This window comes from Rhinolophus sinicus, linkage group LG05 (genome assembly GCF_036562045.2).
Source record: "Rhinolophus sinicus isolate RSC01 linkage group LG05, ASM3656204v1, whole genome shotgun sequence".
NCBI classification, from domain to species: domain Eukaryota; kingdom Metazoa; phylum Chordata; class Mammalia; order Chiroptera; family Rhinolophidae; genus Rhinolophus; species Rhinolophus sinicus.
Genome location: NC_133755.1, coordinates 79238682 through 79263517, shown reverse-complemented (window position 1 = coordinate 79263517; position 24836 = coordinate 79238682). Strand labels below are relative to the sequence as shown.

The following is a 24836-nucleotide window of genomic DNA, read 5'->3' as shown; positions in this document are numbered from 1 at the left end:
TCTAAGCCCAGTGAACCAAACAAATGTCAACTCTTGTTCTCAGGGACAGGCTAATTGGGGAAGAGAGACAATAAAAATAAAGAAGTAGGGCAGCCAGATGGCTCAGTTGGTTGGAGCGGGGCTCTCAACAACAAGGTTGCTCGTTCGGTTCCCGCATGGGATGGTGGGCTGCGCCCTGAAGGACAACGACTTGGAGCTGATGGGCCCTGGAGAAACACACTATTCCCCCCAAAAAATAAATAACTTAAAAAATAAAATAAAAATAAATAAACAAGTATACTAAAGGTGGTAGGTGCCTATGGAGAAAAACAAAGTAAGGAAGGGGGCAGGAAGTGCTGTGGTGGACTGCAGTTGTTTTTTTTTTTTTTTAATTTTAATTACATTTATTGGGGTGACATTGGTTAATAACATTGTATAAGCTTCAGGTGTACAACTTTATAATACAACATCTGTGTACTCCATTGTGTGCTAACCACCCAAAGTCTAATCTTCCGTCACCATGTCTTTGACTCTCTTTACCCTCTGCATCCTCCCCTCACCCCACCCCTTTTTTAAAAAAAATTTATTGGGGAATATTGGAGAGCAGTGTGTTTCTCCAGGGCCCATCAGCTCCAAGTTGTTGTCCTTCAATCTAGTTGTGGAGGGCGCAGCTCAGCTCCAAGCCTAGTCGCCGTTTTCAATCTTTAGTTGCAGAGGGCACAGCCCACCATCCCATGTGGGAATTGAACTGGCAACCTTGTTGTTGAGAGCTTACACTCTAATCAGCTAAGTCATCCAGCCACCCCTGGACTGTAGTTTTAAATAGAGTAGTCTGGGAGGCTTCACTGAGAAAGTAATATTTGAGCAAAGATTTCAAGGAGGTGAGGGAATAAGCCATGTGGATATATGGGAGAAGAGCATTGTTGGCAGAGGGAACAGCAAGTGCAAAGGTCCTGAGGTGAGAACATGTCTGGGTATCTGGAGTATTTGTGAAGCAGTAGGGAGGCCACTGTAGCTGGAGCCAGGTGTGTGAGGGGAAACAGAGGCAGGAGATGAGGCCAGATTGTGTAGGGCCATTGGGAAAACTCTGGCTTTTATTCAGACTGAGATTGCCTTCCAGAGTGGTCGTCCATCCCGGATGACTTGGCAGATTACCATGGCGAGCTTGAGCTTCGATGCCCAGAAAAACTTCCTGGGATAAAGTGACAGCTGCTCTGACCATGAGACAAAAGTAAAGAGTAAAGAGTATCTAGCAGGGCAATTGGGTGGAGAAGGAAACAGCCTAAACACAGATGTGGGGAAAACCTGTGAGGAGCAGACATACACAAAGACACCTCCCACCCAAACTCAGGGGCCAGGCTCCCTGGACCACAGAGAGGGCTAGCTGACAGCAGTCAGGGCTAAAGGGGAGTGGGGCCTCTGGGTTGAGAGCTGCAAGGGTGCAATGTGGGGGCTACAGCAAGGAATCCACTGAGAACTTGGAAATAAGGAAAATTGAAAACACTGACAGGCTGCAAAATCTAGATCTGAGCAGACATATGCAAAATCTCCTTAAACAGTGGTTCTCAGAGAATGGTCCTTCTGCCAGCATCACACGGAAACATTAGAAATGCACAGTTTTGGGCCCCAGCCCAAACTTCAACTTGCCTGTATTTTAAATATCTTGTCTTTTACTTAATGTGGTAATAAAAAAAAGTACGTGATTTAGTCTATTGCAAACTTTTACTGATATTTTGATAACTGGAATTCAATATAATTGGTTTACTTTGTTATATGCATATATCTTTGTTTTATTAGAATGCCAAAGAGGTCCGTGGCACAAAATGAGTAAGAACCCCTGTTGTGCCTCCCCTCATCCCTGGGGCCTGGGCTGGCAGTATCCTGGAGGTTCCCATACACCCCCTCACACCTTCGTAAATAAACTGTCTCCTCTATTAGCCTGACGAGAGGGTGCTTTTCCTTTTGGGACCCTGACTGAGGCAGTGCACACAGTAGGTGTGTATGTAGGGAGGGAGGGGCTCGGAAGAAACAGACCTCTGCAGCTGTTTCTTACTGAAAATGAACAAAAGGGCATCCTGGTGTATGCACCAGACTCGTGGCCTGCTAAACCAGAGGCTCCCCGTGAGGCAAGGTGGGAAAACACGTCAGGATTCGGAGCCTACACCATGCAGCTCCGTGGAGCCATAACCCACTCACTCATGTTGTCTTTGCCAAAAGCCTTTTGTTTCTAAAAATTCTCAAAGTAGGGCTTTGCGGGGAACATGACAGCAGTTTATTTCTAAAGTTTCCCCCTTTCTCCTGGAAACCTTATGGAGCAATAAAGAGAGATTGGAAACACACACACACACACACACACACACACACACACACACACACACTACATTTTCAGTGAAGTTAGAAGACACAGAATACCTACAAACTCCATCTTTTGTGTATTTGGGACCAAATTCCCAGCCAAGAAGGCAGTCCCCAGCAGTGCCTCAGGGAAGAGCTGGAAGGGAGGGACGGTCCCAGTGACAGGATGCAGATAGCAAAAGTTCCTTCCAAGACCTCACCCTGAGAGGGCAAAGCTGAGGCCAGGGCTGACTGAACAGATTCAATGCTGGTAAAGGTGAAGCAAGACTGTTTTAAAGTGTCCAAAGGGACCCAGAGGTCTCAGAAAGTACCAGGAAAATTCTTCTAGTATTAAGTGCATCACTTAGGTGCACTGTGGAGAGGGCCTCCTGAGGCCTCCTGTGAAATAGAGAAGCTTAAGTTTGCCGGTAGACACTTGCTTAACTGGAAGAGGTTCTCAGAGGAAAGGAGGTAGTGGCTACACTGAGGTGCCAAATTTAAAGGAAATAATATTTTGCTATGGCAAAACAGGAGGAACCCTTGAACTTGTAAGTCTGGAAAGCCATTCTGGGCCCTCTCCCCGCCCTCCACAAGGTCCTCCTGCTAATAGTTCAGAAAAATCTAGCTCATTTAAATATGAGTAACAAAAAGAAATGACCAAAGCTTCTTTTCAATTAACTATGAGAAAAAAGGTGAAAAACAGTAACACAATTTACCAACAGATGACAATACACCACAAGTATATTGCCAAAAGCAGATGGAAATTGTAGCCCAAAATTCCAGCATGAATTGAAAAATAAAACTTTGTGTAGCTTTTTAGCAGTAAAGGAAGGCCACATATCAGAAATATAGATACTCAGAGAAGAGATGATAATAGGAGGTTATGAATGGGAACAGGAGGAAAGATATAGAAGAGAAATACAAAGCCATTTCAAAAATGAACGCTAAATTTCATGGGAGAATAAAGACATACGTGGTCTTACAATTAACTTCGCGAACTCAGCCTAGAAAAAGTGCTACATGCCTCATTGCTGAATATCACTATGGTCACCTTCGAAGTACTCCCCTTGGGAAGTGTGCACCCACTCCAGTGCCTAGTCCACCCTTCAAAGCAGTTTTGGAACTCTTTTTCTGGAATGGCCATCAGAGATGTGGTCATATTACCCTTGATGTCCTGAATGTCATCAAAATGTCTTCCTTTCAATATTTCCTTTATCTTGGGGTAAAGAAAGAAGTCATTGGGGGCCAGATCAGGTGAACAGGAGTGTGTTCCAATACAGTTATTTGTTTACTGGCTAAAAACTCCTTCACAGACAGTGCCGTGTGAGCTGGTGCATTGTTGTGATGCAAGAGCCATGAATTGTTGGCGAAAAGTTCAAGTCGTTTTCGTCTAACTTTTTCATGCAGCCTTTTCAGCACTTCCAAATAAACTTGGTTAACTGTCCAGTTGGCACAAATTCACAGTGATAATCCCTCTGATATCAAAAAAGGTTAGCAACATCGTTTTGACTCTTGATTTGAACTGACGGAACGTTTTTTGGTTGTGGAGAATTGGCTGACTTCCATTGTGCACTTTGACGCTTTGTTTCAGGATCGCATTGGTACACTCATGTTTCATCACCGGTGATAACACGGTCAAAAACCTCGTCTTGCCTCTCCAAAAGGTCTTGGCAAACTTTGACTCTCCTTTGCTTTTGTTCATCGGTGAGCTCCTTCAAGACCATTTTTGCTCACACCTTTCTCATGCCAACATTTTCAGTTCAGATTTTCCTGAGTCTTTATCGATGTTTACTGGTCTGCTATACTTCTCACAGTCAGCTGAAGATTTTGAAGCACAATTTGACGAATTTTTGCAATATTTTCGTCAGTCCTGCTCATTACTGGCTGCCCTGACCTCTCTTCATCAGTGACGCGTTCTCTCCCCTCAGAAAACCATTTAATCCATTTGTACACTGCCTTTTCTTCATGGCATTATCCCCATATATTTGGACTAACATGTCCCTGATTTCACTTCCACTCTTGCCAAGTTTAACAAGAAATTTAATGTTTGTTCATTGCTCTAATTCAAGCTCAGACATTCTCATGACGGCACACAAAAACACACAACAATAATAATAAACGCCACTCAGCAAGACACTGCCACGCGTCGACACGAACACAGCTGTGAGACACGGATATACCAGGTTATGAAACCTTACTGAGCTATTTGTACAGTGTGCCAATGTAAGTGAATGGTGGCAAGTTCATGAACTTAATTGTCAGACCTCATATAATATACATTCCTAACTTTTAAAATTATGAATGACTTGCAAATGTTTTTATTTCTATTTTTAAAATCAAGCAGTTGCTATTATGAACATCTTTGTGAAATGTTTTTATTGTATTGGTTGAGATGGTCATAGGGATTTTCCTCCTTAATCTCTTAATGCAGTGAATTCTATGAATAAGAACTAGGAATTAACATGAATAGTGAATTGCTTTTCTAGGATAAAGACTGCTTGGTTAAATTGTTTTATACTTAGTCAATTCTGGCTTACATTTGTTAATATTTTTATTGTTCTTTTTTTTCCCTGCATCTATGTTCATGAGTTTAACCGTTTTACAATTTTCCTTTCTCAAATTTTCTTTGCCTGGCTTTTGTATCACTGTTACATTAATCTCATGAAATAAATTGAGAAACTTTTCCTGTTTTCTGATTGCTAGAATAATTTTTGTATGTGTGGAATGATCTCTGTTTTGAAGATTTCATAACGATCTGTGCTTGGGGTGTTTTCTTTGGTGGTTAAATTTTTAACAACTGATTCATTTCTTTAATGGTTATAGATACATCAGGCTTTTAATTTTTTCTTGAGTAAGTTTTGGTCATATATTTTTCTAGAACATTATTCATCTCATCAAAATTTGCACTCTAGGGCAACCAGATGGCTCAGTTGGTTAGAGTGCGTGCTCTTAACAACAAGGTTGCCAGTTCGATTCTGCATGGAATGGTGGGCTAGACTGAAAACGCAACTAGACTGAAAACGGTGACTGGATTTGGAGCTGAGCTGCGCCCTCCACAAGTAAGACTGAAGGACAACAACTTGACTTGGATCTGATGGGTCTTCAGAAAAACACACTGTTCCCCAATAAAGTCCTGGAAATATACATTGTTCCCCTTCCCCAATAAAATATTTAAAAAAAAATTTGCAATCTAAATATTTTCTGTACCTGACATTACATTCCTTTTAAATTACATATTTTTGGTCTGTGCATTCCTTTTCTCCCCTTTTCTTTTTCTGCTTAGTGAATTTGGTCAGAGATTTTCAGTTCAGTATTCTATGTAAATATACATTTGTATTCTGCTCTATTGCTTTTTTTTTTTTTTTTAAGATTTTATTGGGGAAGGGGAACAGGACTTTATTGGGGAACAGTGTCTACTTCCAGGCCTTTTTTCCAAGTCAAGTTGTTGTCCTTTCAGTCTTAGTTGTGGAAGGTGCCATTCAGCTTCAAGTTGTCCTTTCAGTCTTAGTTGTGGAGGGCGCAGCTCAGCTCCAGGTCCAGTTGCCCTTGCTAGTTGCAGGGGGTGCAGCCCACCATCCCTTGTGGGAGTCAAACCAGCAACCTTGTGGTTGAGAGGATGCGCTCCAACCAACTGAGCCATCCGGGAGCTCAGCGGCAGCTCACCTTAAGGTGCCGTGTTCAATCTTAGTTGCAGGGGGCGCTGCCCACCATCCCTTGTGGGACTCGAGGAATTGAACTGGCAACCTTGTGGTTGAGAGCCCACTGGCCCATGTGGGAATCGAACCGGCAGCCTTCGGAGTTAGGAGCACGGAGCTCCAACTGCCTGAGCCACGGGCCGGCCCCTATAATATTTTCTTTTAACATTTGAATTATTTAGAAATAGGTTTTGGAAGTTTAAATACATTAAAAATAAATTTTTTAAAATTCCAAATATAAATATTCTTTGTTATTGATCTTAAATTGTCATAGATTTTGTTCAGCAATTGTGTTCTATATGACTTTGATTCTTTTTTCCAAATGTCTGTGTGTACTTGAAAAGAATGTGTATTTTCTAATTTTCCTAAAATTCTACATATTGCCATTTGATCAAGCTTGGTATTTATGTATTTATTAGTTTCAGGTGTACAAAACAATGTACTAGACATGTACACCCCTCACAAAGTGATACCCCCTCCCCCAGTCTACTCCCCCTCTGACATCGTATGTAGCTGTTACAATTCCATTGACTCAATTCCCTATGCTGTGCTCCACATCCTGTGACTACATATGTATTAAATTTAGTTGACATTATTATTCAAAATTATGGAGTGCTTCATGAATTTGCATGTCATCCTTGTGCAGGGCCATGCTGAACTCCTCTTTATCATTACAATTTTAGTGGATGTGCTGCTGAAATGAGCACTAGAGCAAGCTTCTTGATTGTCTGGTTTCGTCCTTCTATGTCTTCAGTAATTGTTTTCTGTTTGATTTATCAGTTTCTGAGAGATGTGGGTTAAAGTCTTCCTCTGATATTGTAGATTAAATTTTTTTAGAAAGCATCCTTGCACAGAGTTAAGGGCAGAATCAGGAAAGGCTTCTCAGTGGAGGGGTGATCGGCCCCCAAAGGGAAGAGGTGAATGCCTTGCCAGACCTGCCTCATTCTTCCACTCAGAGAGAAATGGAGGAGAAAGAGGGTGAGAGATGGGGTGGGGAAAAGAGGTGTGCTGATGGGGAGCGGTGGGGAGGGAAAATGTGGAGAAAGATGGGGAGGCAGAAAAAGAGGTGGAGAGAGAGATTATGGAAGAAAAAGAGAAATATGAAGAAATAGGGTGTCTGTCACATGAAAAATGCTCACTAAATGTTTGTTGAATGAATGGATTAGTGAATAATCAGGTGTGTGTGTGTGTTTGTGTGTGTGTGTGTGTGTGTGTGTGTGTGTGTGTAGAGATGTTTAGAGAGATGTGTGGTCTGGGTAGAGAGATAGGGAAAAAACAAGTGATGTGAATAAAGATGGTGAGACAAAAGAGTTGTGGATAGATTTGAGGGAGGTAGGAGAGATAAGGAGAGAGATGAGGGGAAGCTATATGATGGAAGATAAAGCTAGGATGTCTGGCACATGGAAGGCATTTGTAAAAACGTTGAATGGATGGATGAGCCTCGATGCTCAGAGAGGTAGGTGTGGAATGATACTGAGAAGAAACCACACTGTTCCTCAGAGAAGCAATTTTACAGGTTTCATCCAGAGATGAGGAGGGCCTTTAACTAGCAGTGAGAATTAAGAGGCAGGGAAAGATACCTGAGATATTTCAGAGGCAGGAGGGACAGGACTTGAGATTGTTTGGATGGGGGAATTGAGAGAGAAGGAATAATAGGATAAATCCAGGGGTTTTGCCTTGAGTGAGTGGGTGGATTGTGTTTCCATTCACTAAGACGGGGAATATAGGAGGCTGACCCAGTTTGGTGGACACCGATTATTGTGAAAGGCCTGCGGAACATTCTGGAGGCGCTGTCTAGAGGGACGTTAGATATTCTGGACTCAGACCTCAAGAAAGAGGCCTGAGGTGAAGGTAGAGATATAGATTGGGGAAGCAGTAGTTAACACTGTGGCTATAACAGGAGTGCCTGGGTAAGTCCATGGTAGATGCTCAAAATTTGTGATTGAAAGTGAGAGAAACAACCTAAAAGTTGTTTTAGGAGAATGGTGTGAATGTACATGAGCAGGGAACAGGTGCCTGAAGGGATCAGTCCTGATTGCTCTTATGTTCTTGTGAAAGAAGAGGTAAGATTCCAAAGTGGAACAGCTTCCACAGTGACAAGATCCAAAGTGCAGTCATGTAGAGTCAAGGTGATGGTTGGAGTGGAGAAGATGAAGCAATTGTGAAGTCAAGTATTGAAAAGCCATTTGCTTTGTGCACCTGAAACTAATAATAAGAAGAAAAGAGCATAAAAAAGAAAAGTCATTTGCAAGAGACGTACATGAATGTTCATAGATTTATTCATAACAGCAAAAATATAACAAACAACCCAATTGTATATCATGAGGTAAACAGATAAACTGTATAATGGAATACCACTCAGCAATAAAAAGGAACAAGCTACTGATACAAGCAACAACATAGATAAATCTCACAGACATTATGCAGAATGAAAGAATCCAGATACAAGGGTGTATGTCATATAATCCCATTTATATTAAATGCAAAAGCAGATTAAACTAGGCCTCCTCCCTGCTTCCACCTGGCTGAGAGGGAGGCACAATCGTGGCGCCCATTCCCCCGCTGCGGCCCATCACCCACCTCCTTCTGGACACTGAACGGCTCTATTCAGTGGTGTTCCAAGAAACCTGTGATCGCTCTGAGAAGACGTACACGTGGGATGTGAAGTCCCAGGCACTAGAGGCGGCTCAGGTCATACTAGACGTCCTGCAGCTGCCGATGTCCAAAGACGAGCTGGTGGAAGACAGCCAGGTGAAGCTGCAAGATGTGTTCCCCATGGCAGCTCTGATGCCAGGGCTGGAAAATCTCGCCCACCATCTGCGGAGGCACCACGTGCTGTTGGCGGTGGCCACCAGCTCCGGAGATGAAGACCAGTGCACGCAAGGAATTCTTCAGCTTGTTTGATCATATCGTTTTGGGGGATGACCCCGAAGTGGGGATGGCACGCCGCACCCAGTCATATATCTCGCCTGTGCGAAGAGGTTCTCGCCTCCTGCCCCCATGGAGAAGTGCCTCGTCTTTGAAGACACTCCCAACCGGGTGGAGGTGGCCCTTGCAGCGGGAATGCACGTGGTTATGGTTCCAGATGGACACTTACACGGAGACTTGACGACACAGGTCACGGTCGTGCTGCAGGACTTCCAGCCGGAACTCTTCGGTTTGCCGGTCTGTGAGTGAGGGGGCCGCCTTGCGGCATGCGGGTGAGGGGGTGCGCACTGAATGAGCCGTCCTGCCCAGGAAGCAGCACTGCCCACATTGCCACGGCAACAGCCATCCCAGCCTCATCACTTGTGCACTTGCTCTGCAGTAAATGCAAGTGAAAAGCCCTAACTTGGCAGTCGAGAGAAAACAAGAGACAGCCCAGAACAGAGATCAGAATTGTCCTATGAACAACGATATGATTGTATTTGCATAGTCATATAATAATCATGTACAGTGAATATGCACGCATACATATACATGCTTGTGTGTGAATACATGTATGCATATATATGTAAATACCTACTTTTCCAAGACAAAATGAAATTCTACTTGTGTTCATTTCTTTTTTTTATTTATTCATTTATTTTTATTTTATTGGGGAAGGGGAACAGGACTTTATTGGGGAACAGTGTGTACTTCCAGGCCTTTTTTCCAAGTCAAGTTGTTGTCCTTTCAGTCTTAGTTGTGCACAGCTTAGCTCCAGGTCCAGTTGCTGTTGTTATAAGTTGCAGGGGATGCAGCCTACCATCCCTTGCGGGAGTCAAGGAGTCCAACTGGCAGCCTTGTGGTTGAGAGCCCACTGGCCCATGTGGGAATCCAACCAGCAGCTTTCCGCGGTAGGAGCACGGAGCTCCATCCACCTGAGCCACCGGGCCGGCCCCCTCAGTGGGAATGCACGTGGTCCGCTGATCTTAATATGCAGTAGCAACTGATAAATGTGAGATGATAATTCTATTTGCTTTGTAAACTGAGTGGGAAAGCCATGTCATGGATGAGCCCTTAACAAATCATTAACCTGAAACTAATAGAAAATAATATTGAATGTCAAACTGTAATTGGAAGAGTAAAAAAAAAAAAAAAGAAAAAGAAATGAAAATAAATCTCACGTACAATCAGAAAAATAAATAAAAGGAGGCTTATAACCCAGTTCATATCCTGGCTTTACCATTGATTAATCTGTATAACCTTAAACAAGTTATCAAAACACTGATTCTCAGTTTTTACATTTGTGAAATGTGTACAACACCTAAATTTTCAGGGTTGAGTAACTTAATAGTGACTGGTATATAGCAATTGCCTTACAAATATTTGCTGTTGTTAAAGAGAGAGTGAGAGATTCTGTGGGTGTGGTGAAGGGGACATTTTGCTTCTTCATTCATGCTCATTTTTTATTTTAATTAAGAAAAATATGTCTTTGTAATAAAATAAATTTTAAGTTGGGGAAAAAAACAGATTAAACTAATCTATAGGGGTCTAGATCAGTGGTTGCTTCTGGGAGGGGAGAGGGATTGACCAAAAATGGGTTTAGGAAAAAATCGGGGGGGTGATGGAATTGCAGTGTTGTTGACATATATTTGCCAGAGGTCATCAAACTGTACACTTAAGATCTGTGCATCTTACTTTATATAATATGTCTTAGTGTTTAAAATGTCATTTACCTGGATATTAAGTCTTCCAGAGAGATGACAAAGGTTGAAATAGAGAGGAAGCTGGAGAGTCAGGTGCCAGGGAGGTTGAAAGAAGAAACTGGCAACCATTAATTAGTTGAAAAACATTTATAAGGACTTAACCAGAGACGCCACCCACAACTCACCCCTGCCAACACTTAGAGGAGGAAACGCTAGTGAGGTGGGATCACCTGTGCTGGGATTCCAGAGTCCCTTCTGTGTTGTCACCTCTTTGCTCTGAGCTTTGAGCTGGGAGTTTATTGGCCCTGATCACACTCAACTCAGCCAACAGCTGGATGTTAAAGAAGTTAGAACAGAGATGTGTTGTAGGGAGCTGGAGCATTAAGGGTTAAGAAAATGTAACTACAAGCAGAGTTTGGGAGGATCGCTAAGGGGAACTCTGATAAGCATAAAGAACAAACAGACACCTGCTGTCCTGGGTATGGGAAAATATAAAAAAGGTAAAGACAGTCAGGGTCAAACTTTGAAAAAACATAACTAATCTGTACTTGCTGCCTCAGCCGCTCTATGTAACCTTCTTGTTTCTGTGTGTATAAAAGAAAGCTGGAAAATAAAACAGGTGCAGCAGTCTAGTCAGAACTGCTCGCCCTCCCGATCCCATCTTTGTCTCTTGTCTGTTTTTTTCTCAATCCTCACTCCCCACTTCAGGAACCGTTCGTCTCCTCGGCAGGCTCCGACAATGTGTATACATCCACTTCACAGCTTTGCTGTTTGTTGCCTTTCCTCTTGAGTCCCTGGTAAAACTTTCTTTTGAAAAATTCCATCCTTGTGTTGGCTGAGCTAATTAACACAACAGTTCCCACCCTGCAGGTTAAAGCTCCCTAGAGGGCCTCAGAATTATTAAAAAGGGTCCACACATATACCAGGATTTATTCTAGATGGACTTTAAAAAAATCCAAGTATTGTCTTTGGAATCCGCAACATTTTTGGATACTGGAAATCGTAGACAGAGAAAAGAGGAGGAGAAAGCAGGATACCCTTGAGTTCAGGCCCAGCTATAACACTGGTCATCCTAGCCCAGGACTGGGGAGGACATAGGGACGAACAGACAGTACAGCGGGGTCTGGAAGTTGACAGGTGCCACTCCCATTTTACAGATGTGCAAGTAGTAAAACCAGGACTCCAACTTAGGCTGACTCGATGTCTAAGCCACATCGCCCAGGGACGTGGAGATTGCGTGTGTACTGTGAAAGTATGGTTTATCTTCAGGCCAATTGCCTGTTTCAGCCCCCACCCCATTCTACTAAGTGGTGACCCGCCCCTCCGTCAATAAACCGTGGGCTTCTCACAGTTGAGTAGAAGACACAATTTTCTCTACATTGACTTTTTGGGTGGGAATTAATGTTGATAGGACAAGGCACGGAAAGGGACAGGGCAGAAGCTGGAATTACCGCCCAGTGCAGAAAAGCCACCTGTTGGTACCTCAGGCCCCCCATGCTTTGTGACCACCAGGGGGCAGCTCTTACCTTGCCGTGGTGCCTCAGTCCCATGTCCTCTGGTTAGATTGCCCTGAGGAGGCAACCACTCCACAGCTGGGAGAATGGCTGAGTCAGTTGTCCTGCGGGGTCTCTGGTCCTGCTCCCCACATAAGAACTCAGGGTGGGGACAGAGCCAGGAGTGCAGTTTCCAGGCTCTCGGCCTTACGTGGAGAGGTGCTGGCTCAGGTAGTAAATGGCCATCAACTGTGATTGGATGGCCATCAGCTGTGGCTAGTTGGCCATCAGCTGTAACTAGTGAGCCGTTGGCCACTAATATAACTGCCATGGTTACACTAGCAGTAACTGGGGGCCTAGCAAGAAGATGGTGGCTGAGCCAGCAAGCGGCGGAGTGTGGATTGCAGATTGCAGAGGCAGATTGCAGCTAGCAAGTGAGATTGTTTGGCAGAGACAAGTGGATGGCGGGTTGTGGATAGTGTGGCTCCTGCCTCCTGTGTCTCCAACCCAGCCGCCAGCGAGACTACAGTTGTATGACTCCCCTATCTATGGCTCCGTGGGTATTCCTTTTTGGCCTTGCCATATCCTGTGTTCTTATGCGGGGAGCAGGAGCTGAGACTCCACCTGACACCCCGCATGACACTCAGGACATGGTGAGACCAAAAAGGAACACCCACAGAACCATAGGTAGGGGAGTCATACCACTATATTCTCCCTGGCGGCTGGGTTGGAGACAGGAAGCAGGAGCCGCACAATCCACAACCTGCCAGCCACTTCTCTGTCAACCAACCTCACTTGCTAGCTGCAATCTGCCGTGCTAGCTGCAATCCGTAATCCACACTCCGCCACGCCACGCCACCACCTTGCTAGCTTAGCTATGGCAGTTCTATCAGTGGCTAATGACTAACTGGTTACAGCCGATGGCCAACTAGTCACAGCTGATGACCATCTACTACCTGAGCCAGCACTCTCCACGTGAGGCCGAGAGCCTGGAAACTGCTCTCTGGGGCTTTGTCCCCACACTGTCCTTCCCTGCTGTGTGGCGTGCATGTGTGTCTAGGTGGTTCATAGAAGTAAATAATTTGTTCAAGCTTATATAATTAGTTTGTGTGGCAGCTGGCGTTTGAACCCAGCCTGATTCCAAGCCAGCATTCTGGACCATGAGATTACTGGTTCTCCAAAAAAAAAAAAAAAAAGTTCCAGATCACTGCAGTGAAGGGTGGGCACTGCACAATCTATAAATGTATTATGAAACAGAGCTAGAAACACAGGCACAAAGGAAAAATACATATTGATATAAAAGGAGCCAGAGAGAAGTGTGTGGTAAGAGGGCTGGGCCCGTGTTTCACCAGGCTTATTAAAGGATTATAAAGGGAATCCTTTTCTATGTGCTGTGTTATCTCACATAGGTCTGTCATACATATACAAGAGTATGTGGCCTACTCTTTTATTAATCCATGTATAACCTTGGAGTTATATGTAATGCAATATGTCTTTCATTTGTGTCTGTACAAATACATTTCATGTAATGGACACTGTGATTGCTCAATAAATGTTCGTTAAATAGTGAATAAAATAATATGAGTGGATTTACCAGTGGGTGATAGATCGTGCAGGATGTTCTAGGCAAAGCAGGCCTCTGTGAGAGGTGTATTCCTTTAATGGAGATCTGATCATGAAAGAGCCGGAACTTCTCCATCCGCTGCACTCACTCTGCCAGACCTTGCAAGTCAATACAGTCTATGTTAACCCGGGTGATAGCTATGCAAATGCAGCTTGCAAACAAAGCCCCTAGCAACCCCTGTCACCACTACCAATCAGCTGGCTCGGTGAAGCCCCACAGTGATACAATTTCTTGAGCTGCCCTGGGGGAGGGCCTGATTCCAGGGGAGGGAATGGATGGAGTGGACCTGGGCACTGTTGCACCCTGGGGAGGGGAAGTAGGCGAGCTCTAGGTCCAGGAGGCTCTTGGAGGTTTCTTCTGCATAAAATGTTGGTCTTCTTGAACGTCAGAAGGTGGGGGAACCACATCCTGGTCTCACCCACCTACCCTAGCGTTTCCAGGCATGTGAGCCTCACCCTCCCTCCCAAACACTTAGGCAACCTGCCCACATGCTGCCCCCACCTCCTGGTGACCCAGATATCACCACCAGCAACAGCCTCTCTCCTCAGAGAGGCATGCATTTCATGCCCAAGGGCCCAGGCAGTTGAGGTCCTTGGCAAGTGATGTGTGAGTCCTGTGTGTCATAGAAAGCTCCCTACTCCCATCTGGTGACCAAAGGCTTGGTCACAAGCGGTGGGTCGTTTCTCCTCCACCCTCGCCTCCCTGCCCAGGGCCCCCTCGTCGTCAACTGGAACGCCCTTCGACATGGTCCGGATGCTGTTGCTCATCTTTGTCATGGTCCATCCAGGTGACAGCTTTCTCCCAGGACCCTGTGGGGTGTGGGGCTGGGAGGAGGGAGGATGGGGGAGGCTGGACATAGGTATCCCAGGGGAGCAGGCTTGGTGGGGGCTGAACATGGACCCTGAGAGGAGGGGCAAGGAGAGAGGAGAGTGGGAGCAGGTGGGACCCTCAATAAAGCCGACACCCAGGGACCCCCCTCCCCCAGTTCTCAGTTCCCTCCATGTTGTCCACTAGGGGGTCACTCTCCAGCTTCCATCCCAGGGCTCTTTTCTTCTCAGCCACCTTCCTAATAAGATCAAGTTGAAAGAACCAGTAAAATCGGTTTGAAGGAAGGAAGGGCTTCAGGGAAGGGGTCAATTTTTTTTTTAAAGGGGTTTAATTTGATGAGTTTAATAAGCCTATTAAAGCTTATTATCTGGGTCTAGATATAATTAGGAGTTTGGGAGACCTAATTAAATCTAAGATAAGTTTCTTAGTGAAACTGATTTTAATTAACAGAGAGACCTTACCTATCATATATACCCCTTAACTAAATAGAGTGTGGACTCCGGACCTGTAGCTTCAGATCAGCTGGGAACCTGGGGCAAATCCAGGCCCTACTCCAGACCCACTGGATAAAAAGCTCTGGGGAGGGGCGCAGGGATCTGTTCGAACAAAGACTCCATGTGATTCCAATGAACTTTCAAGTTTGAGAACCACTGAAATAGAATGACTGGTAAATTTCACCAACTAGAGAATTTAATCAGGGATTTTAATAATTGGTGTAATTCATCAATTTGGATTAAGTTAAATAGGGATCTCAATCAATTATAGCCATGTCTTCACCTGTAGATTTAAGTAGTTAATGTTCTTTAACAAAAAACAAAGTAGCAAGGGTGGTAGACTGTAGAACGTCATCGGTACTAAAATAATACTTGGAATAACACAATCAACGATATGAACTAGACATCCACATTTATTAATGAGTTTCAATGTCTCTGTGACAGGTTAAATTTCAGCAAGATGTTACTAGAGAATGTAGCTGGAAAATGATGGGAGAGGGTGAGGGTGAGAGTGGGTATAGGGAAGAATTTGAAAAACGATTTAATAAGCAATGTTAAGAAATGAGATTGGTGAAGAGGAAAGGATTGAATGAGGCACCCAAAGTTCTTGTCCCCCTGATTCTCCATGGTGAAGGGACAGCGGGGACGTCCTGCAAGCTCTCTTGTCTTTTCTCTTCAGACTAACTGGGGAGGTGTTTCTCTGGGTTGTCTCTCTGCCCTCAGTATCCTGTGCTCTCTGGGTGTCTCAGCCCCCTGAGGTTCGTACCCAGGAGGGCGTCACTGCCTTCCTGCCCTGTTCCTTCAATGCCAGCAGAGGGAGACTGGCCATTGGCTCCGTCACATGGTACCGGGACAATGTGGCCCCAGGGAATGAGGTGAGGAACAGGACCCCAGAGTTCAGGGGCCGCCTGGCCCCTCTTGCCTCTTCCCGCTTCCTCTGTGACCACCAGGCTGAGCTACACATCTGGGACACGCAAGGCCGTGACGCTGGAATCTACGTGTGCAGGGTGGAAGTGCTGGGCCTGGGTGTCGGGACAGGGAATGGGACTCTACTGGTGGTGGAGACAGGTGAGGTGCCCAGAGGGAAGCTGTGCCTCCTTGGCTGGAAGCCCCACCCTCTGTGGCAGTTGAGAGTCCTTCCCTGAGGCTCCCTGCCCTCTGTCCCTCCCTGAGCCCATTCTCACTTCTTCCCCAGGGTCCCAGTTACCAAGCACTTCCTTTCTACCACCCACACGCAGGACCTCCTCAGCGAGGGGCCCTCACATCCCTCCTCCTTCGGGCTGGATTCTATGCCTTCAGCTTTCTCTCTGTGGCCATGGGCAGCACCATCTATTACCAAGGCAAATGTGAGTGATGGAGCTGTGCAATGGCGGAAGAGGTGGAGGGGCAGTGAGAGAGCCCTCGAGCAGACAGAGACCAAGGAGGGGAGGCCTGCAGCGCCCAGTGACGCTGATCATCTCTCCATCAGGCCACTGTCACATGAGAAGACACTGTCACTGCTTGGATGGCTTCTGATGAGTGATTCCAGGCTCCAGTGATCCCAATGCTCATCAAGAGACCCCAATAAATCTGTCTCTGCCCCACTACTAACTTCTTATGAGTCTCTGTGTATTTCCTTCTCCATTCTCCAGATGCCCAGTATACCCCTCTCCAGGTTTCCCTGACTCTTAACTCTCCCTTCTAGTAAGTCTGGCCTGGAAAGGTCCAAGGAGGGAGCTTCCCAGCACCTGTGCTTAGAGCCTCCTCCCACCACCATCCTGGGGTTCAACAGGATGGGCCCTACCTCTTCCAGGTCCAGGAGGCTGAGGCCAGTTCTCCTGAGAAATGGGGAGTATCAAATCTGATTAGTCCTACTTGTCAATTGCCCACAAATATAATAGTCCCCCCTTATCCGAGGGGGATACGTTCCGACACCCAGTGGACGCCTGAAACCATGAACTGTACTGAACTGTATATATAGTATGCTTTTTCCTAAACATATATACCCATGATAAAGTTTAATTTGTAAATTAGGCACAGTGAGAGATTAATAACAATAATACAAAGAGAACAATGATAACAAATGCACTGTAATAAAAGTTATATGAATATAATCTCTCTCTGTTAAAATATCTTATTGTATTGTTCTCACCCTTCTTGTGATGATCTGAGATGATACAATGCTTATGTGATGAGATGAAGTGAGGTGAATGACGGAGGCACGGTGACATAGCATTAGACTACTGTAAGGGTGACTTGAACACAAACACTGCAATACCTTGACAGTCAATTTTATAACTGAGACGACTATTAAGTGACTAACAGGTGGGTAGCATATATAGTGTGGATAGGCTGGATAAAGGGATGAGTTATGTCCTGGGCAGGACAATAAGATTTCATTCCAATACTCAGAGAGGTGTGCAATTTAAAACTTATGAATTGTTTATTTCTGGAATTTTCTATTTAATATTTTCGGACCATGGTCGACCACGGGTAACTGAAACTACAGATAAGGTGGGCGGTGGGGTGGGCACTACATACTCTTTTCTGGCCTTCAGGGGAGCTTGGGTCCTTAAACATCCTTCTCCCACTAAATCACTACTTGACCCCAGACAAGGTGAGAGGGTAAGTCGCTTAAGTTTTGATGGTGGCCATGTTGAATGGGGGCTTGAGATAGATTGAGAAGCCTGCCTGAGACACAGAAGGCGGCAAGACCACCGACTTTACTGGATGAACCACAGGGCACCGCCCACCTAGGTTGAGGGCAGTGTTTGGGGGTGCTCAGGTGGTTTTGTTCTGGTAAATGCAGGTATAGTCGGAGTTAGGGTCTTCCTTGGAGCCTTTCCTTTCTCTGTTGCCAAGGTCAGGCCCCTCACCGCAGGGCAGCCTCTGCAGAGATGCATAGTGGAGCTCCTGCACCGATACCTGGGCCTGGGGCCAAGGGAAAAGGCACTGAAGGAAGGGATGTCACTGGAGGGGCCTCCCTCTCTCTGATCCTTTCCTGTGAGTTCTTGCCCCACCCCTACTTTCTTACCTCATTGCCTCCCAGTCTTCTAGGCTTTTTCTCCCTTCCCTCCCTTCCCCTGTCTTCCCCTCCCACCCCCACACCCCCCACCCGCCCTCAGCTCTTGTTCTTTTCTCTCTTGCCCTTTCTCTTTGTGTCTCTCACTCTCTTTCTCCCCCCTTCACTCTTATTCGCTCTGTCTTACTTTTTCTCTTGGTATCTCTCTATTTTTCCCGTGTCCCTTTCATTCTCTGATTTTCTCTCTCACTGTCTCTCATTTCTTTCTGTTTTCTGTCTTATTTCCTCTTCCTATCTCTACATCATTTCTTTCCGGTCTTATTTCCTCTTCCTATCTCTACACCATTTCTTTCCTGTCTTCTACTCTTCTCTTTCCTCTCTTTCTGCCTCTCTGATTTTCTCTGTCTTGCTTCCTCTCTCATGCTCCAGCTTTCTCTCTCTTCTCTTGCCTCCCACCATCTCAGCCTCCACTGCCTTTTGTTGCCCCATCACCCACTTCCCTGCCCCCAGACTCACAAGGCTCCTCTCCAGCTTCCTCACTGGAAGAAAAGAAGCAGCTCAGCATGGCCCACCATCGGCCTCCCAGCCCTCCTGACTCGCCCCCACCCCCAGCAGTTGGTTGTCTCCTGCTGACTTGCCTGTGGGTCCCAAGGCCAAAGCTCTGGCCTCTCTCTTTGGACATTCTCCCCTCCCCTCTCCCACCAACCCCTACCACCTTCCTCCCCAGGGTGTGTCAGGGTTGCTGGGGCTTCAGGGAAAGCAGTAGGAAAGGGTGGGGGTGGGGACAACTCAGGGCATTGCTCGTGGTGAAGGAGGGAGGTCAGGGTGGTGCTCACCTCTCCGATGGAGCCAACCCAGACAGGCAGACAGTACAACCACAACCACGAGCAGGAGCACCCCCAGCCCAAAGCCCACATGCAGGTAAAGACATGACTCTGTAGGGAGAAGGGGTAAGTATTAGAGGGCCCCTGTCCCTCTTCAGCTTACCCCATCCTCCTGGTTAGCGGGGGTGTCTCAGCTCCCCTCTCCAACAGTTTTAGAGGCAGAAAAACACACTCTCAGAGATTCTTCACCCAACCGTGTTACCTCACCTCCTACCAGAGGGACTCATCCCTCATCAGTTACCTCACTCACGCTTGCGTCCTCTTGCTCCTCAGAGGCTCCTCTGCCATCCCTGCTGTCTCTGGGCCTCCCTGTGAAGTCCCTTGCCCACTTGCATGTTGGTCCTGAGAGGCCCTGCCCACCTACTCATGAACCACACATACCTCTTTTCACCCATTGCTCCCTGTGCACCCACAACTCTCCCCGTGCAGACGGTTACCTTACCCTGTACGAGCGCCTCACAAACTGCCATTAGGTTGGGGACTGAAGACTGGCCTGAAGCTGAGGAAACCTAGCCCAGGCTCTGCCAGGCTAAATGTCCTGGGGTGAGTCACGTGCCTCAAGTTCCTCATCTGTAAAGTTACAATCTTCCCAGGTTGAGGAGCCTCATTTATATCCAACCCTAGCACTTTCCATTCGTCACTGCTAATCCCCACGACAATGTAGGGTCTTGTGGTGCCCACCTCCCTGAGGAACCTGAAACTCTACCACGGACTCTATAAGTACATCTTGCCTGGAAGTGACAGAGCTGGGGTTCAAGGCCAGCTCTGTCCAGCTCCAGAGCCCATCCCCTTCCCTCTGCCCCAGACTGACCACGTGGTTCATGGGGGCCTCTCCAGCACCAGACAGTTCTAGGTTCTGGTGAGGGGCTGATGGAGGAGGAGGAGCCAGGGTCTGCAGTGCTTGTGGGGACTGGAGGGAAAGTAGGGAGAACAGCATCCAGTGCCACTTGGCAGCTGAGGCCATTCCCTCAGTCCCAGGGCAAGTGGGGAGAGGGGGATCCCTATTTGGCTGGAGTGGAGAACTGCTTCCCACAGGCAGACACTGATGGGCTGAAGTGGGGCATAGAGGGGTGTCTGGGGCCCCATCACTTCCCCTCAGGCACTTCCTGCCCTATAACCACTGGTTCCTGTTTGAGGGCAAAAGGGGGGCCCTGTCTGAATTCACCCCAGAACCGGACGTGCTGACCAGAGTCTGGAAGCTGAGACACTCCTGGGTACAAGAGGAATTTGGGGTGTGTGTGGCAGAGGGTGTGGCGCAGAAGCACGGGTGGCAGGGGGCCCAAGGTGGCCAGCACGAGCAGTGGGGGTAGAAGTGGGTTGTGCTAAGTGTGGGGGGCAGAGACGGAGGCCGGACAGGAGTCCTCGGGGCTCGGGAAACCTCAAAACCATACTCCTCTCGCTCTTCACAGCCCTACCTCGTCCTGGGCTGTGATTCCCACCCCAAGTTCCCCCCCCCCCCAGGGTCCCTGCAGTTTCCCAGCTTACCAGAGCCTCTGGCCTGCAGCAGTGGGCTGGGGGGACCAAGAGCTGCCCAGAGCTGCCTGGGTGGAGAGGTGTTGCCACCTCAGACATTCCCTCCTCTCCTCTGGCTTTAACTTCTCTCCCAACCTTGGTGCCTCCCCAGCATGGTTAGGAGAGGAAGTTAGGCTTTGAGAGTTAGGGTTATGACATCTTTCCTTGCAGACTCCTGGGACTGTAAGGCAGCCTGTCATGCCCTCAGCTCCAGCCAGCTAATGATCCCACAGTAGTGAGTGACTGCACACCTCCTCCGTGCGCCTTCGCTGATGAGCTGTTTCCCAGTTCCCCCTCACACTGCATCCACTAAGAGCTCACAAAGCCCCCTGGCTCCCACATAAGACTGGGGACTCTGGGGGATTTGGGGTGACTCACTTGGTGTTCTGGAGCTCTATCTAGCAGGGTGCTTTGCTGACTGATTAACAAACAGGAAAGTCAAAAGCAGCCAGACTAGACCTAGATAAGCCCTGCTGATAGATCTAGGATAGAAAGATGATGACAAGTTGGCACTGGGAAAGGAGGCATGGCCAATTCAGGTGGACTTCCTGCTGGAGGCAGCGTTCTGACGTTAAGCACAAAAGTAAGTAAGGGCATTGGTCTTGGCCCTCGCGACAGAGACCTGGATGAAGGCCTTTCGTGGCACTGATGGAGAGGAAGATGGGTGCTGGAGCATTGCACACCCAGTCCTTGAGGAGGGTGAAGACCGGGGAGTTAGCTCATGTAGAGGCAAGGGATCAGGAGGATCTCTGGTGCCCCTGTCCGTATGCATTTGCATTTCCTTCTCCAAATTCAGAAACTTTCTGCTACTTCCTCTCCCTCCCCCATCTACAATGTTCCCCTTGCCCCACCATAGGACAATATTCAGTTTTTTTTACATTTATTATTAAAAAGTTTAAACATAGAAAAAATGGTACATTTTTCATTGTACACTGAACATGTCCCTAACATTTAGATTCTACAATGAACATTTTCTATATTTGCTTTATCACTTATCTATCAATCATCTCATTTTTTTTTGATACCTTTCAAAGTTTCAAACATCAACATGTTTCACCTGTAAACCATTTACTCCAGTTCAGTGTTTGTTTCTGCCTTTCTTTGGGGGTGGGGGGGGGGGCTGAGGAAGGCAAAACGTACATGCAGTGAAATGCGTAAACCTGAAGTCAGTACTCAGTTTTTAAATTGTCTTGTGGTCAAGGCTTTGAAGCCAGACTGCCCGGGTTCAAGTCCTGACTCTGCTGCTATTGTGTGACCTTCCACAAGTTCCTTAACCTCTCTGTGTCTCTCATAGGGTTTTTGTCAGGATGACAAGAATTATGTAAAGTACGGAGATCAGTGGCAGGCACATGCTAGTGCTATTTGTATATAAGCTAAATTAGTATTACCATTATTATTATTATTATCTGAACACAAAGAGATGTCATCAAGAAGGGGAGCTAATGTATGACCACCTCCACCTTCCTCAGACTTGGTCTTTCCTCCTCTGAGCTCCTATTGCACTGTCTACCATACCATTCGTTTCAGGGATGCTGCTTGGTGTTGCTTATTCATTTGTCCTTTCTTCACTTGTTCATAAACATTTAGTCACACCTACTAAATGGATGGGGCTCATTCTGCACTCTGTACCAAGGGAGGTGATGCTCATTCCATCCCTCCTCAGGAGGCAGTAGTCTGTGGTGAGGCAGACTCCATTCAGCTGCCATCACTGTGGACCCAGCTCTGGGTCTAGGGGCGAGCACGGGAATGGAGGAGGAGATCAGTCCAGTGTAGGGATAAGTTCTTCTCAGGAACTCGGACATCCATCCCTCAAGACCCCAGTTCTTGACCTCAGGGATGTGGATGCAACCTTCTCTCTAGCACCCACCTCGGGGGTGTAGAAGGATTCAGATTGCACTGAACATCAGGAGTTCTATATTCTCGTTGCAGCTTTGCTGCCTGATTTTCTGCAATCTGGGCCTCAGTTTCCCTCCCTATTGAGCCAGGTCTCTAAAACTCCCTCCAGATCTACCCTGAGAACCTATCTCTTCACCCCAACTCCTTCCCTAGTTCAGAGAACCCAGGCATCCAGCTGCCCCGCCCCAGCTCTGGGTAAACAGGAAGCTGGGTGAGGGGAGCAGGGGTGTGTGGAAAGTCCCAGCCAGGTGTGTGCGTCTATGGGGAGGGGGTAGCCCCACCCCTGAGGTATGAAAGCCCCCCTGCCTGGGCCCTGGCTCAGTTTCCATGGGGGCACTGGGGCTGGAGGGCTGGGGGAGGAGGCCCCAGGGGAAAGGCTGCCTCCTGCTGGCTGTGGCAGGAGCCACTTCCCTGGTGACCCTGCTGCTGGCTGTGCCTATCACTGTCCTGGCTGTGCTGTCAGTGGTGCCCCAGGAGCAGGGAGGACTGGTGAGTGGCTGCAACAAGTGCCCCAGAGGGCTGTATGTTGTTCATGCTTACTTACCTCTGGCTGTGCCTAGGGTCTCCTGCCTCACCTGCTCAGCTGGCTCCTCTGCCCCCGGTGGGGATGCCTGTCTAGTGTGAGTCTTTGCTGGCTTTTTCCATGTTCCTGTGATGCTGTTGTATCCTGATGTCTCCAAGCCCCTTCCTGGGTGTCTCTCCCCTCCTCTTCCCAAGACATACTCAGGTCTCTGTCTCTATCCTCTAGTATATCTGCCTTGCCTTGTTTGCCTTCCCTTCCAAGGAGATGGGTGTTGGGCTGCGGCTGGTGGGACAAACCCCAGGCTTAGCGCTTGGGGCTACATTGGGAGGGGTGGGGTTGGCATCAGCTAAGACTGAACTCTGGCACTGTGACCCCACCCACCCAGGTAACAGGGACCACTGAGCCGGGGGCACAGGCACAGGCCCAGCAGCGATTGGGTAAGAGCAGACCGTCTCCCCTCCAGGGCTCCAGACCCTCGGGGACTCCCAGCTCCCATTCATCTGCGTCCCTAGATACTGTCCTCCTTCCTGTCTCCAGGAATCCAGGTGTCCCGTCCCTGGGCTCTGGGGCTCTGGCGCCCTGTCCTCTGAGGGGACCATGCATGGATGGCGGCCCTGACCCATTCGTGGACTCTTCGCCCCTTCCAGGGTTCCAGGAGCTGCCAGAGCAGGATGCAGAAACAGATCCCAGCCCCAAGCTCCCGGCTGCCCACCTCATAGGTAAGGATCCCATAGACCTGAATAGTCCAAGGGGGCTAGCCCACGGTTAGAGCCCCTTTGCTCTGTTATTGCATTGCTGGGTTTCCGACTCGCTTCACCACTTCTAGCCCCTAAAATGCCCACCCTTCCGCCTGTCCCGCGTTCTAGCGTCTTGCTTCCCTCCCGGAGCAGGCAAAACCCGGCCTGGATCTCCCCAGCACACCGCTCCGCACCCCACACCCAGGTTCCCTCAATCCCCAGCTCGTGCTCATTGCAGAGGTAGCACCATCATCCCACCCCACTACGGGCTCGGTTCCTGCAGGGGGTTAGAACTTCCCGCCCCCACTCCCTTCTGCCCGCCTTCCCAGGGGTCCTGGGCTTGGATCGCTCCTCTCGGGACCGGATTCCCGAGAGCCAACCCTCCCGTTTCTTCGCAGGCGCTTGGACACAGGGGCAGGGGCTGGGCTGGGAGACGAAGAAAGAAGAGGCGTTCCTGAGAAGCGGGACACAGTTCTCCCGCGCGGAGGGGCTAGCCCTCCCGCGGGACGGCCTCTATTACCTCTACTGTCACGTCGGCTACCGAGGCCGGGCGCCCCCTGCGGACGGGGACCCCCTCGGCCGCTCGGTCACGCTGCGCAGCCGGCTGTACCGGGCGGGGGGCGCCTATGGACCCGGGACTCCGGAGCTGCTGCTCGAGGGCGCCGAGACGGTGAGCCCAGCCTTGGACCCGGCCCGGAGGCTCTGGTATACGAGCGTGGGGTTCGGCGGCCTGGTGCAGCTCCGGAGGGGCGAGAGGGTGTACGTCAACATCAGTCACCCGGATATGGTGGACTACAGGAGAGGGAAGACCTTCTTTGGGGCTGTGATGGTGGGGTGATAGCCGCCCCGTGTCCCGGGGAAAACGACTGCCTGGTGGGAGTGCGTGAATCAGCCCAGATATTGGGGACCCAGATACCAGGGACCCTGTGACCGTGGGAAAATGTAGGAGACTGTTTGGAAACTGATTTTGAGCCTGATGAAAATAAAGAATGAGAAGTTGTAGTGTTGCCAATACAGATGCTGAGATGCTAACATGTCTTCATTCAGGGTGGGTACACAAGTGATGGTTAAATATTTTCTGTGTTTTTCTGGTTGCTTGAAACAATTCATAACGCTTCGTATGGCATCTGATCCCTGGGATGGGGGTCTGTGGGTCCCACCCACTCTCGGCCTCTGACCTGCCTTTTCCCAGCATTGGCCCAGTTGGAGGGTAGAAGGAAGGGGAT

General features: G+C 48.0%; 3 protein-coding genes, 1 non-coding gene and 1 pseudogene across 9 annotated transcripts; 3 read left to right on the top strand and 2 right to left on the bottom strand.

The window, feature by feature from the left end:
- Positions 1-6609: 6609 nt before the first annotated feature.
- LOC141571934 (U6 spliceosomal RNA) lies at positions 6610-6715 on the bottom strand. Its single transcript, XR_012496976.1, has one exon. It is a non-coding gene; the product is annotated as a U6 spliceosomal RNA (small nuclear RNA).
- A 737-nt stretch (positions 6716-7452) lies between these two features.
- LOC109436733 (pseudouridine-5'-phosphatase) lies at positions 7453-11278 on the top strand (annotated as a pseudogene).
- A 2951-nt stretch (positions 11279-14229) lies between these two features.
- Positions 14230-16643, top strand: NCR3 (natural cytotoxicity triggering receptor 3). Its single transcript, XM_019715625.2, has 4 exons — positions 14230-14522; positions 15781-16125; positions 16296-16403; positions 16526-16643. The coding sequence occupies exons 1-4, from the start codon at positions 14480-14482 to the stop codon at positions 16570-16572; spliced, it is 543 nt and encodes a 180-aa protein (XP_019571184.2). The 5' UTR covers positions 14230-14479; the 3' UTR covers positions 16573-16643.
- Positions 16644-17455: 812 nt separating this feature from the next.
- Positions 17456-21227, bottom strand: LST1 (leukocyte specific transcript 1). 5 transcript variants are annotated; one of them, XM_074332662.1, is made up of 5 exons: positions 20428-20443; positions 19385-19512; positions 19184-19302; positions 18895-18993; positions 17456-17967 (listed from the first exon to the last, which is right to left on the bottom strand). In XM_074332662.1, exons 2-5 carry the CDS (start codon positions 19410-19412, stop codon positions 17818-17820), a joined length of 396 nt encoding a protein of 131 aa, XP_074188763.1. In that variant the 5' UTR covers positions 19413-19512; positions 20428-20443; the 3' UTR covers positions 17456-17817. The 5 variants fall into 5 exon arrangements, with proteins under 5 accessions (XP_074188763.1, XP_019571185.1, XP_019571186.2 ...); XM_019715626.2 differs by lacking the exon at positions 20428-20443 and having other exon boundaries at positions 19385-20340; XM_019715627.2 differs by lacking the exons at positions 19184-19302; positions 20428-20443 and adding an exon at positions 18575-18597 and having other exon boundaries at positions 19385-19694.
- Positions 21228-22395: 1168 nt separating this feature from the next.
- Positions 22396-24626, top strand: LTB (lymphotoxin beta). 2 transcript variants are annotated; one of them, XM_019715622.2, is made up of 5 exons: positions 22396-22839; positions 23259-23310; positions 23521-23592; positions 23764-23850; positions 24009-24626. In XM_019715622.2, the coding sequence occupies exons 1-5, from the start codon at positions 22678-22680 to the stop codon at positions 24446-24448; spliced, it is 813 nt and encodes a 270-aa protein (XP_019571181.1). In that variant the 5' UTR covers positions 22396-22677; the 3' UTR covers positions 24449-24626. The 2 variants fall into 2 exon arrangements, with proteins under 2 accessions (XP_019571181.1, XP_019571182.1); XM_019715623.2 differs by lacking the exon at positions 23764-23850 and having other exon boundaries at positions 22561-22839.
- Positions 24627-24836: the final 210 nt, after the last annotated feature.